At 35.3% G+C, this 16,618-nt stretch overlaps 1 protein-coding gene across 2 annotated transcripts in view; it reads right to left on the reverse strand.

Moving 5' to 3' along the window:
* PARP8 (poly(ADP-ribose) polymerase family member 8) overlaps positions 1 to 16,193 on the reverse strand; it is a 229,707-nt gene extending 213,514 nt beyond the window's left edge. The window contains exons 1-3 of one of the 2 annotated variants that reach the window (XM_074282550.1): positions 16,175 to 16,193; positions 15,325 to 15,426; positions 14,239 to 14,293 (exon numbers count right to left, since the gene is read on the reverse strand). In XM_074282550.1, the coding sequence (XP_074138651.1) occupies positions 14,239 to 14,293; positions 15,325 to 15,415 (146 nt within the window). In that variant the 5' untranslated portion in view covers positions 15,416 to 15,426; positions 16,175 to 16,193. Of the gene's footprint in view, positions 1 to 14,238; positions 14,294 to 15,324; positions 15,427 to 15,511; positions 16,038 to 16,174 lie in introns of those variants that run through there. The other variant, XM_074282549.1, reaches the window with a different exon arrangement.
* Between the last annotated feature and the right edge of the window lie 425 nt (positions 16,194 to 16,618).

Below are 16,618 nucleotides of genomic sequence, written 5' to 3' on the forward strand. Positions count from 1 at the left end.
TTTTTAATATAACTTTCAATAGAACTGGTTTCCTTTGTAATCCCATGTGTGTGGGACAGGTGCAAGACCCCATTTTCCAAATTAGTTAATCAGAGACATCTGCCTTTTCAAGGAATATTCCTTCAGTGGACATAGACATTCTAAAGCAACTTTCCCTGTATGTTTTAAGGTACAAAATTTGTATCTCAGAATATCAATCCATCAATCAACATTTAAATGATGAAAATACAAAAAAAAGAGAAAAAGGTCAGTTCCTGTCCTCAAAGAACTTACAAATTAATGGGGGAGAAAACGTACAAGAAAATAAGCTATATTCAAGATAATCAATCAATCAACATTTGTTAAATATCTCTGGTGTTTCAGGTACTGTGGTAGGTATGGCAGATCTATAAAGGGGCAAATTCCAGTACTCAAGAAAGTTCCAATCTAAGGCCAGAGACAATATCTAAATAAAAATATATTCATGTAATGTAATGTAAGAAAGGCATTAAAATTAAGAGGGGTTGGGGAAAGCTTCTTGTAAAAGAGGAGATTTTAGTTGGGATTTCAAAGAAGATAGGAAAGTGAGATACAGTATCAATTGGCCTTAGGTTTTGTAAAAAGTGTATTTCTCAAAGGATATTCTCTAGCAAACATAAAAGCCAGTGATGTTTTTCTTGTTTGTTTTTCAGAAAGTGTCCTAAAATTACATTCATGATTTTTTTTAAACTCCACTTTTCTAAACTTAAAAAGTGATTCTGGGATTCCTGCTGGAATAGTGGGAATTTAAAACTAATATAGTTTATAATAAGCCAATACAAGTTCATATACTAAATCAAACTAGAATGATGGAAAAAGTGTTTATATATTTTCTTGGCCCACCATCTCAAGGCCAAATTAAGCTGAACATGTACAATTCTCATGGAAATCATTTCATTGGAACTCTCTCTCATTGAAATCACATTCTAGGCCAGTGATCACATAAGGATGGACTGTTCCAACATGGGCCAATAGCCTGGCACATGTATAGCTAAAGGGAGAATTTGGCTCACAATGAATTACTTAACTTTTCTCTTAGTTAACTAAAAATGAATCTGACCATTCATGAGAGAGATCATTTCAAATGCTCTAGTGATAATCAAGTAATGACTGCTTTTCAGCTGGAAAGCCAAACTTTTTTTTTCTTTACTGCAGATCTAGCAGCAAAGCATTTTAATGAGGGATGATGACTGCATCAGCTGTTATCCACAAGGCCAATTTTAGCATTCAGCTTAGATCTTCAACATCCCAATCTTTAAGACTCCATTCTAAGGAGATCAACCCTGTAGATACACATAAACTGACAAATGAGCTGTCATGATAAGGAATTTACTTAGTTGGAGTTTTGCACATTGACTTCCAAATAAGTCTTTTGAGTTTATCAGATTCCTGACAACAATGCTTTGCTATTAGTTTTCTGTAAAAAGAGAAGCTTCTAAATATAGGTGTGTACAGGTATATGATATAACTATGTTTAGATTAAGGGTTTTTAGACCCTCAAATCTGTCTCACACATACATACATACACACACACACATATACATTTATATACACACATACTCATATAGATATATGTATATACATACATATGTATATGTAACTATATTCCAATAATTAATTTCCTTTGTAAGTTTATCATTTAAATTTTTGTAATCTTCTAAGGTTAAGAAACCCTGTTTTAGATTATCATAAAATTTAAGATTTGCTGGGAGACTTTAATGTATCTCAATTGACTCTTACAACAATCCTGTAAAGTAGATGTTAACATTTCCATTTCTAATAAGAAACTGAGGCTCTGTAAAGTAATGATTTGCCTAAAGTCACACAGCAAGAAAAGATGAATGCAAAAGCATTTATTAAGCTATTACCATGTGCAAAGCATTGTGCTAAATTCTTGAGAATAAAACAGAAAAGTAAAACAATCCCAGATCAAGGAATTAATATTCTAATGGGATAGATAACAAATACAGAGAATGTAAAGACATCTATATATAGCAGAATCTGGCTACATACATATAGATGACATTTTTAAAGCATCCATTTATCATTTTATAATTTATGTCTGTAGATATATATATAGACATATATATATATACACACATATGCATAGGCATATAAATATAAACATAGACCTATAGAATGACAATGAGCACATATGCTTCTAATTAGAAGAACTACAAAAAATGAGAAATGGCTTGAATATAAAATCCTTTCTTCATTCACACATAACAACTTAAATGACAGGTTTTGCTTTAAAATCATTTGTTAGCTAAAACTTACTTGGAGCTTCTTTAGCTTAATAATATATATTGACTCAGAAACAAATTTCCTAAGATTCAAAAATCCCCCCCAAAATTAAAAAAAATATATTCATTGGGGGCAGCTAGGTGGCACAGTGAATAGAGCACCAGCCTTGAATTCAGGACCCGAGTTCAAATTTGATATCAGACACTTAAACACTTCCTAGCTGTGTGACCCTGGGCAAGTCACTTAACCCCAGCCTGGGGGCGGGGGGGGGGAGGGGATATTCATTGGCTCTCATTTAGCCACCAATGCAGAAAGAAATCTCAAGGAAAAATGGTTTTACAATTGGCCTTTACATATTCCCTCTCTGATAAAAGTAAGATAATTCATCAAATAAATGTAACTTTTAAATAAATTCCTATTTCCACCCCACCATAAAATTCTCCAGAGAATAAATCATCATAGCTTGCTTACTAAAATATTCCATACTACATTCAAGAGAATATAGTGAAAGCTTTTATTACAGGAGATGGTTTTCTATTTCTAACATTTCTAAATGGATTTTCATTTGTGTGCCAAAGAAGGTTCTTTTAGCTTATTTGATGAATATAGATCAATGAGAGCCCTTATCAAAAAAGGGCTTCAACTCTACTAGGGAGGTAGAAATAGGGAGATTATAAACACATGTAAAAATAAAATACTTGAAAATGCAGAAAAGTCAATGACCTGAAATACCAACATTGTCATTTCTCATCATAAAACATCTGTCATGTCACTGATGTCTCTCTTTAGGTGGTATGGGGCAAACACCAGCTGTCTATTTCAGGCTTCGCCTTGTGGGGTGTTTGTACTTTGATGAGGTCATTACAAGTCCAAGGTCTAGTTATCAGTTTTTCTGATTCATGAACTCATCTTGTCAGGTCGTTTTTGGGTAATCAGCTCTTTATAGACGATTTGAAGTTAACCAAACTCATACAAATTTGACTAACACTTGATCAATCTGTTAAATCACAAGAAGTATATTGGCTAGTCAGTGCACTTTCTTCCATATAAGAAAATCTACTTAGAAAACAAAATTAATACCTAAAAGTTTAAGAGTGTACTAAAGGGTTTTGATAATCTAAATGGATGATGTCATTAGCATTTATGATAGCCTGATGTACCCATCTCCGTTACACAGTTATAACTGTTAAATCATGTCAGCCTTTTAGAATACCTCCTCCCCATAGTGCTATTATCAATGGCATTAAATTCTGATCAATTATTGTAGGATAGCTTATGTACCAAAAGCAAATGGCATTCACACCTTTGTTACAGTCTGAAGTTCAGTATTAACTGGTTACTTGCATTCATACAACTGGTTATGTAAAGATAATACAGAATTTTTATTTGAGAACAGCATTCATGTACTTCCCCAAACTAAACAATTTTTTAAATTTTAGGTATTTTATATTGGAGGCTATTTTTTCTTAGCATATACAAATCACAAAAGTTTGTGAGTTCTTTTTTGTAACCATTGCAATGAATACCAGATTCCCTTAAATGTTTTGAATGTTAAGAAAACATTCAATAGTGTATTCTAAGTGGCAAAATTAAGTCGAATAAAATATCTCTGAAGATATAAGCATTTTTTAAAGCTCTAATGTATAAGACAAGTTCATAGATATCTGTAAATAAGAACAGTTCAAGATGTCCATCATTTCAAATCTTATTTAAGCATGAAATTTTTATTTTAGGAAACGTGTGCAAAGGTAAATTTACAATAATTACATCTAAATATGCCATATTTTCTTAAATCTTCCAACACATTATTTTGTCTTTAAAATAGCTTAGAGATGAAATCTCTTAGGAAACTTTTATAAATAATCTTAAAGATGTTATCCTTAACACTAACTTCTCCATATGTAAATGTTAGCTACTGTTATTCTTCCCCACTCCATTCACTTATTATTTCACATCAACCAAGTCTCCAACTAGGATCATTCTCTACTCCACTCCTATCTCCATTTCCAGTTCAAAAATCATTATCAATTTGGTCAAGCTCCCAGCAAGAGTGTGTCAATCTAATCATTTTAGGAATATATAAACCCAAGTATTTTCCATACCAAATTCTTCATTAGAATAAAAACTTCTTGAAGGCAGAGTCTGTTTCATTTTTAGGCACAAAGTAAAGAAAAGCTTCAATCATTAATTCATTAATAGGCAATGAAATAATAGTCACAAAGACCTAGACAGACTAGATTTTTTTATAGTTCCTGCCCTCAAGAAATTTACATTCTAAGGATATAATTAAAATTAATACAATAAATTTTGAGGCCAAGTTCCCACCAATACTGAGAAGAGTTGAATAAATTATGATATATGCAAGTAAAGGAATAGGCATTGTAAAAAAAAAAAAAATGACAAAGGGGACAATTTTAGACAAACCTAGGAATACTAGTGGCTTGGTGGCCCAGTGAATAGCGTGTGAGGCTTGGAGTTAGGGAGTTCAAATATGGCCTCACACTCAAAAGCTGTGTGACACTGAATAAGTCACTTCTCCCTATTTGGCCATGTTCTTTCAATTGTAAAATGAGAAGGAAAGAGCAAACCACTCTAGTATCTCTGCCAAAACAAAAATCAAACAAACAAAAAAATCAAAAAGGGGTCAAAAGAGTCATACTGAAAAACTCAACAAAAACAACAGGGAAGACTTGTATGAATAGACATATATTAAAATTAGTAGAACCATTAATTTACATAATAATATTGTAAGAAATAAAGAACTAAGGGGATCATCAAATCATTCACGAAGAATTTATTAAGTCCTTACCATTTGCCTGGCATTGTATTAAATGCTAGGGATATAAGGAAAGAAAAACAGTCCCTGCTTTCAAAGACTTCAAGAGTATAATAAAGGAGAAAATATGAAAAAAAATTGTATATACATGATGTATACAACATCAAAATAAGATAATCTCGGAGGAAAGATACTTGCAAAGGAGTATACTGATAAAAGACTCTTGACAAAATGTGGAAATGAGACAAGTTTTGAAGAAAGCCTGGGAAGCCAGGAGATAGTGGTGAAAAGGGAGAGAATTTCAGACATATGAAGGGAATCAATGAAACAGAAGAAAATCAAGATATGAATAGTTTAATGTAGATAAAACATTGAAAAATGTAAAAAATGAAAGGATGCCAGTGTAGTTACAAAGTCCATGAAAGAAAATAAGAGGAATAAAGTATAAGAAGACTGATAAGGTAGGAAGGGGCCAAGTTATGAAAGGTTTTGTATTTTATTCTAGATGAGAGATGACATGATCAAATGAGGGCTTTAGGATCACTTTGGCAGCTAAATGAAGGGATACATTGGATTGGGCAAAGAAGCTCAATATAGAGGTGACTACAAAACTCCAAGTGTGAGGTGATAAAGCCTACAGCAGGTAAAGTGTGTGGGAATTAAAAGTGAATATACATAGATATCTGAGATAAAGTCTGATCACTGCCTAAAATTATTAACTCAGAGGAAAGAAATCTCTATTTCTGGACATGGTCTATATGGACATTTGTTTTGGTTGCTTGATAGAAGTTAGGGTTGTTTTAGAGTCTTTTTTTTTTTTTTTTTTTTTTTTTTTTTTTTGAGGATGTGTGGGAAATTGGAAGTAAAGGGAAACTATAAGATTACCAAAATGGGCAGAGGCAGAGGGGAAGAATGAGGGGAAAAAGAAGGGAAGCAGCAGGGTAAAAAACTAAGTTTAGATTTTTTTTTTTTAATGCATAGAAGATAATAAAAGAAAGGTCAGAAAGAAACAGAAACAGAATATTTCTGAAAAATAACTTGTACAATATGTTGGATAATTGGGGAAAGAGATGCAAATTGTACCTCACAAAATCATAGCTTCCATGTATAGTGCTCTTATTCTCATCTGCTTTGCATATAGAAAGGCACATCTTATTTAATTTCTTAAATTTATAATATTTTTAATGAGTCCTGCAGAGAATCCTAACCACAAATGGGATATATCAGGCAGGAAAAACCTCCAGAGGTGTTGTTTTTTTCCAAACAAAATTTGAAATATGCTACCCTAAAAATATATTGTCCCCTCTATATTCCATAATGATAACAATAATAATGAATTATGCTCTGAAATGCAAATCCTTTAAAATAAAAGAACACTCAACCAACATTAATAGTGAGGAAAAATGTCCAAAGAAGAAATAAAAAGTTCTTGTGTTTGGTACAACATTATATGGTCTAAAACAATAGTTTCTAATCTTTTTAATATCAAAACATAACAAGGACCAGAATATGATATTTATTGTATTATTAGCATCTACCGATTAAGAAAATACATCATAAAGTTACTTTGTACAACCACTAATAAATGATAAAACCTACATATATAAGAAAAATAATAAAGACACATCCTCACCAATTACTCTGTATTTAGAGTATATATGTGTGTGTGTGTGTGTGTGTGTGTGTGTGTGTGTATATTCATAGTCATTCATTTTATATTTATACTGAGTTTTTTATTTATGTGTGTCTTATTGAAAGATAAGCTCCTTGTTTCTTTATACAGTAATTACATAACCAAGGCCCAGCAGAGCGATTGGTACATAATAGGTGCTAATAATTGTTGATTAAGATGTACAAAATTTTATATTCTTTAATCTACATAATTTATGTTTACTTTTTTATTATTCTTGGTAACACTGTTATTCTGGTAGTAAATAAAAACTGTTTAGATTCAAGGCTTATAAATAGCAATATCTTTCTTCCCTGCCCAGCCCCAACCCACCCCAAACCTTCCTGCCTTAATCCTTGACTTAGTTAAGAACTACTTAGGAACTAATGATTCTAAGGAAAATCTATAAACAATAAGTTTAAACTGAATAGCACAATAGTCTATAGTGTAATTTTGCTTCCAGCCAAACAGATAGCTTGAAACTTAAAAGAATTATTACTTTATAACACTGGATGGAAGCAGCTGACTTTTAGAAATGAGTAGATTTACCTAGGTTAACAGGGAATAGAGTGGAAGCAATGAATAAATGAAGAGTCTATTTACTCTAATATATTCTGAATGGCTTAACTATAAAGCAAATCTTTGGTTTTTACATATCACTTTATTTTCCTGGTTTATTAACTCTGTGACAGCAAATTTCTGTAAAATTAAGCACATGAGTATTTTGTTAAAATTAGACACAAAATCATCCTGTGTTTTGAATTGGCACAAATTCAAGAAGTCACATTCAAAATAGGTATATGTTAGCTTTAAAACATTAAAATTCCAATCAATTTCATCTAAAATGAGAAACAGTATAATACAATGTATAAATAGATTTTAAAAAGAAACTTTCAATGATGCTCTAGTATCACTAGAAGTAGCCTTAAAATAGCACACCATAATTAATTCTGATTTTAATTAGAAGGATTTGTCTTATTAGCCACAATTCTTAGCCATTTAATGTTAAATTTATGGTTTTGAAATATATATATATCAAATAATTAAAAAGTATAAAGTAATTTCTTCCTAAGAGCACACTCAACTGATTAGTCTTTGGATACATACTAATAAGCAAATTAGTTTTTTACGTATTGTAAATAACTGCAAAAACTATCTTTCTTTTAAATTAACATGAACTTAATAAAAGCAGACCAGATGTATCCATTCATTTTGTGTTCTTAAAATACAAAATTCCACTAAAGTTCCTGAAGCCTCATCATGATCTGAGAATGACTCAGTGTTCTTCAAGGCCACCCCAAATAACATAAGCTCTGTGGTAGGTTCCCCCCCCCCATGATAGAAAAGGCTGAATATAGTCTAATCATCTGAAAACCAACCTAAGTTGTAAGAAGTTCATCACTAAAAGGCTAGTCATACGTGTGATGGGGAAGAGGGATAAGGGGAAGAATGTGAGAGAAGCTTAGAAAAATTAACAGAATAGTTGGTGAACTTATTTGGTAAAAGGAGTATCAACCCTGAGAAGCTAATCAATCTATTAAGTTTTAAATAAAATATTTTAAATTACCTTAACTTTTAAGTCAATTTAGGCATAAAATCATAAAAAGTCATATATTACTTCTTTTTGTATATGAATTAATACATAACCATGTCATCCAACTTTTTTTATGAGAGTATTATTTCAGCAATTTCTTCACTGGATGACCAAGTCTACATCATGTTGACTTCCATTTTATAATGATTGTAGTATGTTGAAGGGGAAACTAGGTGGTATAGTGGATAAAACTCCAGATCTGGAATCAGGAAAATCTGAATTCAAATCTATCCTCAGAGAGAGTTAATCTGTGTGATTACATAACCTGTACTAAGTTAGAAAACAACATGACATGCTAATTCTTTCAAAATAATGTTGCTGGGTCACTTCAATTGTGTTTTCATGACCTCATTTGGAGTTTTCTTGGCAAAGATACCCAGATAGTTTACTATTTCTTTCCCCACCTCATTTTACAGATGAGGAAACTGAGGTAAATAAGGTTAGGTGACTTGCCAAAACAGTCACAGCTTATAAGTATCTGAAGCTGAATTTGAACTCAGGTCTTCTTGACTCTAGGTCTAGAGTTTTATCCATTATATCAGCCAGCTAGTTACTCTTTCAACATACTAAAACCACTATAATATGGAATTCAGCATGATATGGACTTGGTCATCCAGTGAAGAAATCACTCTCTCGTGAAGTTAGATGACGTGATTAATTATGTATTAAGAGATATACAAAAAGAAGTAATATATAACTTGCTACTATCAAATTTTGGTATAAATGGACAGTGTAGTTTAATGTATTAGTGTATACTTACTAATGTTTTTGTTTTTAATAAACACAGTGATTTAAAATGAGTTGTTAACTACAGCACTTCACAGTTAGCTGACAAATCAAAAGAACTATAGTCTGGTCATTAATAAGACTTTTGTTTTATATTTCAAAATATCAGTTTTTAAAAGGCATTTGAGACAACAGCAAGAGATCCAAATGAAATTATTAGATAAGTAACTACATATAAGGGACTAGAACTCAAATAAGAAGATGCGAACATGAAGAGAAGCCACATAACATGTTCATATGAAATACTATTAAGCACATTTCTTATCAATTTATAACATTATATAAGGGTAGCAGAGCTCTCACCAATTTTATAATTTAGAAAAAAAGATTTAGTAGTATTTTGCAATACTAGCCTATTTAATTCAACAAATTTAATTCAAGCACAAGGTACAGAGGTGGTCTCTAGGTATAGCTGGACAAAAAATAATAATGATTTTTACCATTAATTAGAATGATATTTAACAATTCACCCAACTTTGCTCATTTGTGTGATGATACAATCTTGTTGTATGACTTTAGAGAAACCATTTTACTCCTCTGGGCCTTTTTGTGAGAGAGCTTTAAATGAGTGAATTGGACAGTCTAGAAGAGTGGTTCTCAAACTTTATGGTCCCAGAACCCCTTTGCAAAAACTACCAAGTTTTTATTTATATGGTTTATACTTGTTAACATATATTATATAAAAAATTAAAACTGATTAATATTTTTAAAATTTATCAATTAATTTAAAAACAACTCATTACATATGAACAAAACATTTTATTAAAAAAAAAAAAACTATATTCCCAAGCAAAAAAGAGAAGGGTGGCATTGTTGTACATATATTCTACAAATATCCTTTATATCTGTCTTAATAGAATACAGCTGAATTCCAACATCTGTTTCTGCAATCTGTCTGTTGCAATGTTGCTTTGGTTGAAGCAAATATATGAAGAAAATCCAAATTCACACAGATATGTAGTTGGAAAAGGGAGTATTTTATTAGGCAAACAATATCTTAGTGTTTTTCTGAAAATAACCACAACCTTATAGACCCCCTAAAAAGATCTAAAAGAAATCTAGGGGTGCTAGAATGTCACTTTGAGAACCACTTATTTAGAACATCCTTTTCAATGCTAACATTAAAGAGGTAGGAGTAAGGAGGAAAAGTTCTGTTACCTCATTCCTATATGCTTTTCCTGACTCCCACAATTGTTATCTCTTCCTCAAAAAATTATTTTGCATTAATTTTGCATATGCCGTATTTTCTGACAGAATATAAGCTCCTTAAGGGGCAGAGACTACAGTTTTTGTCTATATATCTGGCACCATCATGAGTGGTAAATAGAAAATGCTTATTAGGATCATTCATTTTTAGAGCTAGAAGAGGCCTCTGGACATCTAGTCCAATCTCACTCTTTTAACAAATAAGGAATTAATTAGGGCCCAGAAAAATCAAGTGATTTGCCCCCAATAACAAAAACAGTATGCAGAAGAGCAGTTTCAAACTTGCTGTCTTCTCCATGACCCACTATATCCATGCTTAATAAATGAATTTGTTACAATGAATTGTTTAGTTGCAAGCAGCAATGGTTCTGAAATGTGAGCAAATCCATGGCAGAAAGGTCCAAAGAGACCAAATGAAAATGAAAAGATGGCCAACTTGGTGAGAGATGGGATGAAGATAGGCACTATATTTAATGTATATAATCACTCAAGTATGCCACCCTATAGTCTAACAATTGTATTATTTAAAAAAGCATATTTTACACTAACTCTTAGGGAGCTTTTTAACTAGCCCACAGCCAAGAGAGCTATGAAATCCCCTCTTTTAATCATAACCCTATGGTGAGATCCAGAATTCTATTTGTCAATAAAACCAGTGCTTCAAAAACTTAATTAAACATTAAGAAGTTAAGAATAAATGGTCATTGTTGGATTTTTGTTTTATTAAAAACTGCACCTGTGATATGCAATTAATTATTTTTAAATCCCAGAATTTTTTTTTAAATCCTAGTTCCCACATGCATATTCACCAAAAATGTTACTTTTTTGACACACATTTGTTTTCATAGAGAATTTATAAATGGGCCAATCTCTCTTTTCTCCATATTCAAGAACTGACCCTGAATTAAAAAGAATTAAGTGGATATTTTATGCAACGAACAAAGCTGTGCTGGTGCTGAATTGGCAATATTTTTAGATGATAATCCACTACACCTAATCAAAGTAACCACCATGTTTCCATTGCAGAACAGAAAATGGTAGCATCATTTTGCTCACATTGGAGAATGCTCCACAAAAATATCATTTACTACCCTAAAACCCTGAGAAAGATCCACTTAGGAGGGTTGGTTAAAATGACAACATATTAATAAATAGACTTCCTTTCCCCCTTCCATCTAAGATGAAAATGCTTTACATGACATGACTTTGATTTGCATTTTACAATTTTTTCACCACCCAAAGAATCTGATTCCTAACTGATTCACTATTCATCAGAAGTATTCTCTCAACTTTGAGCCAACATTTGGGGAAAGCAGCTTAATTTGGGGCCCCTCAAAAGGTTCAAGACCTCATTAGACAAAGAGTCTGTTAGAGAACTACTCCTGAAAATTATTATATATTTTCTTTACCTATCAAGAGAAAAAATAAGAACTGACAACTCTCAAGAAGAGTTAGAATACTGAGTCAGATTCTTTTTTTTTTTTTTTTTTTAAACAGGGGGAGAAAGGGGAAGATGGAGAGTACAGGACTTCTAAAGGAGAATGTCAGATTGTTCCTACACAAAAGGGAGCCAATTTGTAAAGTAACTAGCATAAAGAATCAAGCACTTGGTGATACTCTGCCAACATTTGGAGCAGTAAATCCTGCACAGTCAAAGCATGACAGAGTGCTTCACATTTTGAGAAACATTTCTCAATTATCATTCTAAACCTATCATATCTAAAAGTAAAAGTTATTAAACTGTCCCAGTATTTTTCATATAAAGGTGACATTATTTAACAAAACTGTAACCAATAAGTCTTATTTTTATGAATAACAATAAAATAAATTTTAGTTTTTAAGAATGACTTGCAATTAATTCAGTGAAGGGTTATGATAGGAGATAACATATTGTTTCATCTACAAGATATGGAAATCATTCAACTCTGCTTTAAATGAATGGAATTCTGTATTTATGTATAAGCCACCCACTTTCTTTAATGGGATCTTAGCAGGGAAGAAAGAATTTTACCTGACATGACTCTAAGCCCTCTAAATACAATGAAGCACACAGAAATGCACATTGTATAAAATGGAATAGTATTATTTTTAATTCTTACCAGCTGTTAATGATTTTGGAACTTAAAAATTAAAACTAGATCATTATACACTCCCTGAAAAATGAAAAAAAAGAAAAAGGTTTTTTGTTTGTTTTTTTCCCCCCCAAAAGGTGCTACTTCTGTTAACTGAGATAAACCTGCAAAGGGATTATCTCTGATCATCTCAGGGAAGCAAAAGTCTCCTTTTTCATAGGCAGAATTTATTACAGGCTGTTCTGTTCACAAGATTGAACCATCATGCAAAAGTTTTGCCATATGACTAAGAATATGGATTGTCCTAACTAGATATCCAGGAATTGAATCAGCTATAATCCAAATATTATAAAAAAAAACTACAGTATTTGGAATGATAGCACTACAAAGCAAAAAGGGCATTTTTTATTATTTTATTTCAAACCTCTAGTATTATAATGGAATAAAATCACTCATGTACACTTAGAAGTGTAATGCAATAATTTCATGGTAATGGACCCACAGAAACAACTAGGATTGTATTTCAATTGCTCAATTATGTGGATAAGTTTTCAATGGATCCCTATATAAATAGTGCATTATTACTATTAAATCTCAAAACAGGTAATGATAGTGGGAATATAGCTTTGTTCTTTGGACATCAAGTACAACGGCCATGATAATTTTAATCTCTCAGGCTATTAAATCTTTCTCATTCTTCATTACCAACATGAAAGTGCTAAAAGAAATTTTAAAACATTATATTTTATTAGTTCCCAATATACATATTGATGTAGGTTTGGGTCACTCACTATTGTATTGCCCCTTATTGTGTCAAATCAATAAATCATCGGAACAAGCCTATGTTCCAGGTACTATTTTAAAAATCCCACAGAAGATTTTAAACTGTAATGGTTTTGAACTGCAAAAGCTTGAATTAAATGTTTGCTTTGTAGGGGTTTTCCAATCCTGTTTTCATATAGCTCTCAAAATTTATATTAACTGGCTGATAATATTTTCAACTGTGTTAAAACCAGAAGGCCCAAAGATTTTGCAAATAAATTATTTACAAATCTCAACATTCTAACAATATTTCAAAAAATTATAAATAACCTTGAGTTTTAAGCCTACTGAATGCAAAAAGGTGTCATAACAGTCACTGATTATAGAATTTTAAGAGGGAAGAGGGAACCCAGCAAGGGAAATATTTTATTATTAACCTTTGACTTTTTAATCATGCTTCCTATAGGCAAAGATCATACTTCAATACCATTCCAAATGTTTTAGCTTTGATATTCCAAGTGTGTATTTAAAAGATGAGTGAAAGGAACAACTAATAGTATCTAAGCAACATTTAATTCTGAACCTGCCACCAAATTTGAAAAGCAAAACAGAACACTAAAAAAAAAAAAAAAAAAACCTAGGAATGTTGCTTTGACATAGTACATCTTTACCAGAGCATAGAACACAAAAATATAAACAGGTGTAAGGAGAAACCGCTCTGGATCAACTTGTTTTATTATACCTTCTGAAGCTTTTCTTTTCATAGGTGTGTTTTTTTTTTCTTTGATGCTAACACACATGGCCCACCCATGTACTTATAACCACAGTTATACAGTTTAAGAATGTAAATCTAACAAAAAATATGTGTGAGTTATGCTCATGGTTTTTGTTTTATGTTTTTTTAATGTAAATCCAAACCGTTTGCTCCAGTGCTTAAAGCACGGATCATCTTTCAATAGACACATTTTAAAGGCTAAGAAATAGCTAAAAGAAAAAGTCCCCTACACACATACACATACACACACACAAACGCACACAGAGACACGCGAGAACAAAGGAAACACTAACGTGTGAACAGGAAATGAAGCAACTCTGTACACGTAAGTACCTTTTGGTGCCTCCAACGTAGGTGAAAGTAAAAGTGGAGTCTGAGTATCTGAAATCTGAAACGGGAAGTATTATTATTACAATATTTTATTACGTCTGGAGACATTTTTAAAAGCATCTTTTTTTTTTTTTCGGCGGGGGTGGGGGCGCAGTGGTTTGCAGGAAAGAAGGCGGTTGGAAACACCTGAGGTCTCCATCCCATTTCGCCTAGGGAGGGGGGAGGGGGGAGTGCGGGGAGAATGTGTGGTTGAAGAAGCTCCAGCAGCCGAAAAAGCCCCTCGCAACAAGTGCCCCGATGCTATGGCTACGGCGGGAATTTCCATTGTCAGAGGAGGAAGCAAGCAGCAACAAGCCAGGCTTTCTGCTTCTAAATCAGGCTTCGGTGTTGGGGTTTTTGTTGTTGTCGGGGCGGGGGATGCAAACGGCAGGTAGGGGCTCCGGAGCCCCTGACAGACCCACGGCAGGATAACGCTTTTACGAGGACCGGGGAGGGGGAGAGGGAGGGCACAGATAGAAGAAACTCCCGGGGCCAGCGAGAAGGGGGGGGGGGGGGCTGGGGAGGGGAAGAAGGGGAAGAGGCTGGGCGCTTTAGACAGTAGGCTTGCCGGGCAGCAGAGCGGTGCCGAGCGGAACCCCTGGAGAGGGGAGCGTAGCCCCGGCTCCATTCCACGGCCGCCGCCAATCAATTCATTGCGCAAACCAACTCCTTCCAAGCCGCCGCGAGTCTCGGCCCCCCGCTAAGGGGACACCGAGCCCGGCGGTGGGCTCGGGCGATTTTCGGGATCTGAAATCCAGCGCATTGCCCCAGCAGCCTCAGCTTCTGCTCGGAGCACCTTTGCTATGTGGTGTCCCCAGACGGTGGGGTGAGAGGGGAAGGGAAAGCAGGGGGTGGGGTGCGATGTGGAGGGGGGAAGAGAAACGCCGAGCTCCCCTCCCCCTCTTTCTGACACCCAATCTCGTAGCTGGGACTGTGGTGAGATGACACCCGAAATGGGGACAGGCAGCCCCCAGGCAAATCAGTCGTGCTCTGAGCGGGGGCAAACGGCTGCCGCCGGGGTCTGAGGAGAGGGAGGGACGACCAACTCACCTGCAAACAGACAGTCCTTTTCTGCCTTGGACTTCTGTATCACAATGTCGATATCCTTCTGAATTCTCTCTTGCCTTGAACACATCCCCATGAAAGAAATCCCTGGAAAAAAAGCAGTCTCTGTTTCCAGCCCACCCCACCCCCCTTTCTCCTCCAGTTTTCGTCAATAGTCAGTTAAAAATGAAACCTCTGGCTGAGGCGGGGGATGAAGCAGGAGCGCTTTCTGAAGGGATCCAGGGGGAGACGCGAGCAGGGGGAGGTCGGTTTGGCATTCCCAGATGTGACCGCCCAGCTGCCTCTCGCCGCTGTTGGATTCCAATTTCCTCTCCTGACAATAGATCCAGAGGCTGGTGATGACACTGAGTCTCACTTTCTCCCTCCCCCGCCCGAACCACCGACAGCGGTGGGCTGCTAGTGCTGGTGATGGGGAGATAATAACCGCGGAGATCTCCGGCCACGGCAGAATCGGCTCGCCGAGACAGACAGGAAGCGGCCCCTTCTTTGACACACACACACACACACACACACACACATGCATGCATGCACACGCGCACGCACCCACACTCCCTCACACACATACACACATTCACACACACGGACCACAGCCTGACGCGAGACTGCTGCAGCTACGCCAAGCCGCAGACCCTCCCCTCCGTGCCGCTGCTCGCAGCCAGAGACACTCCGCCTGCCACACGTACAGACTGGCCGGCTGCTGCTGCTGCTGCTGGCTACTGTGTCTTTAATAGTAACTCCCCGCCAGGGCGAAGCCTGCTCCCGCGTCTCCACCTCCCTGCCTCCACCGGGGTGGGAGCTGCCCGGGAACCTGTAGGTGGAACGCTGTCACACTTACTAGATCTCCTACCCTTCGTTACTCTCATGCATTTTACTCCGCTCGGTCCCTAAATGGTGAGTGATGGGAATACTTGGAGCAGAATAAAAGGAAAGCCTGGAAAATGCACAAACCTGTGCACATTACGCAAGGCAGAAGACTCCCTAAAAGAACTTAAGCGTTTTCCCTATCTGCCATGAACCTTTTTTTTCCTGCACGCAGAGGTGACCAAAGTCATCATTTCACAGGGAAATCTTTTTTTGCTACTACCTTCTAGGGCCCAAGTCTCTTCCTTCTTCACTTCGAGGACTCTCCCGCTCTATTTCTTGCCCATCAGATTCCAAGAACACTGACCACTAGCTCTCTGGCACAAGTGCATTCTTCCTCTGGCTTGTGAACCCCAAATTGGAACTCTCGTTCTGCCAAATATTTTGGTGGCTTTTGTTTGTTTCCCATTTATCTTAT

This window comes from Sminthopsis crassicaudata, chromosome 1, assembly GCF_048593235.1.
Source record: "Sminthopsis crassicaudata isolate SCR6 chromosome 1, ASM4859323v1, whole genome shotgun sequence".
In the NCBI taxonomy this organism is placed as follows: domain Eukaryota; kingdom Metazoa; phylum Chordata; class Mammalia; order Dasyuromorphia; family Dasyuridae; genus Sminthopsis; species Sminthopsis crassicaudata.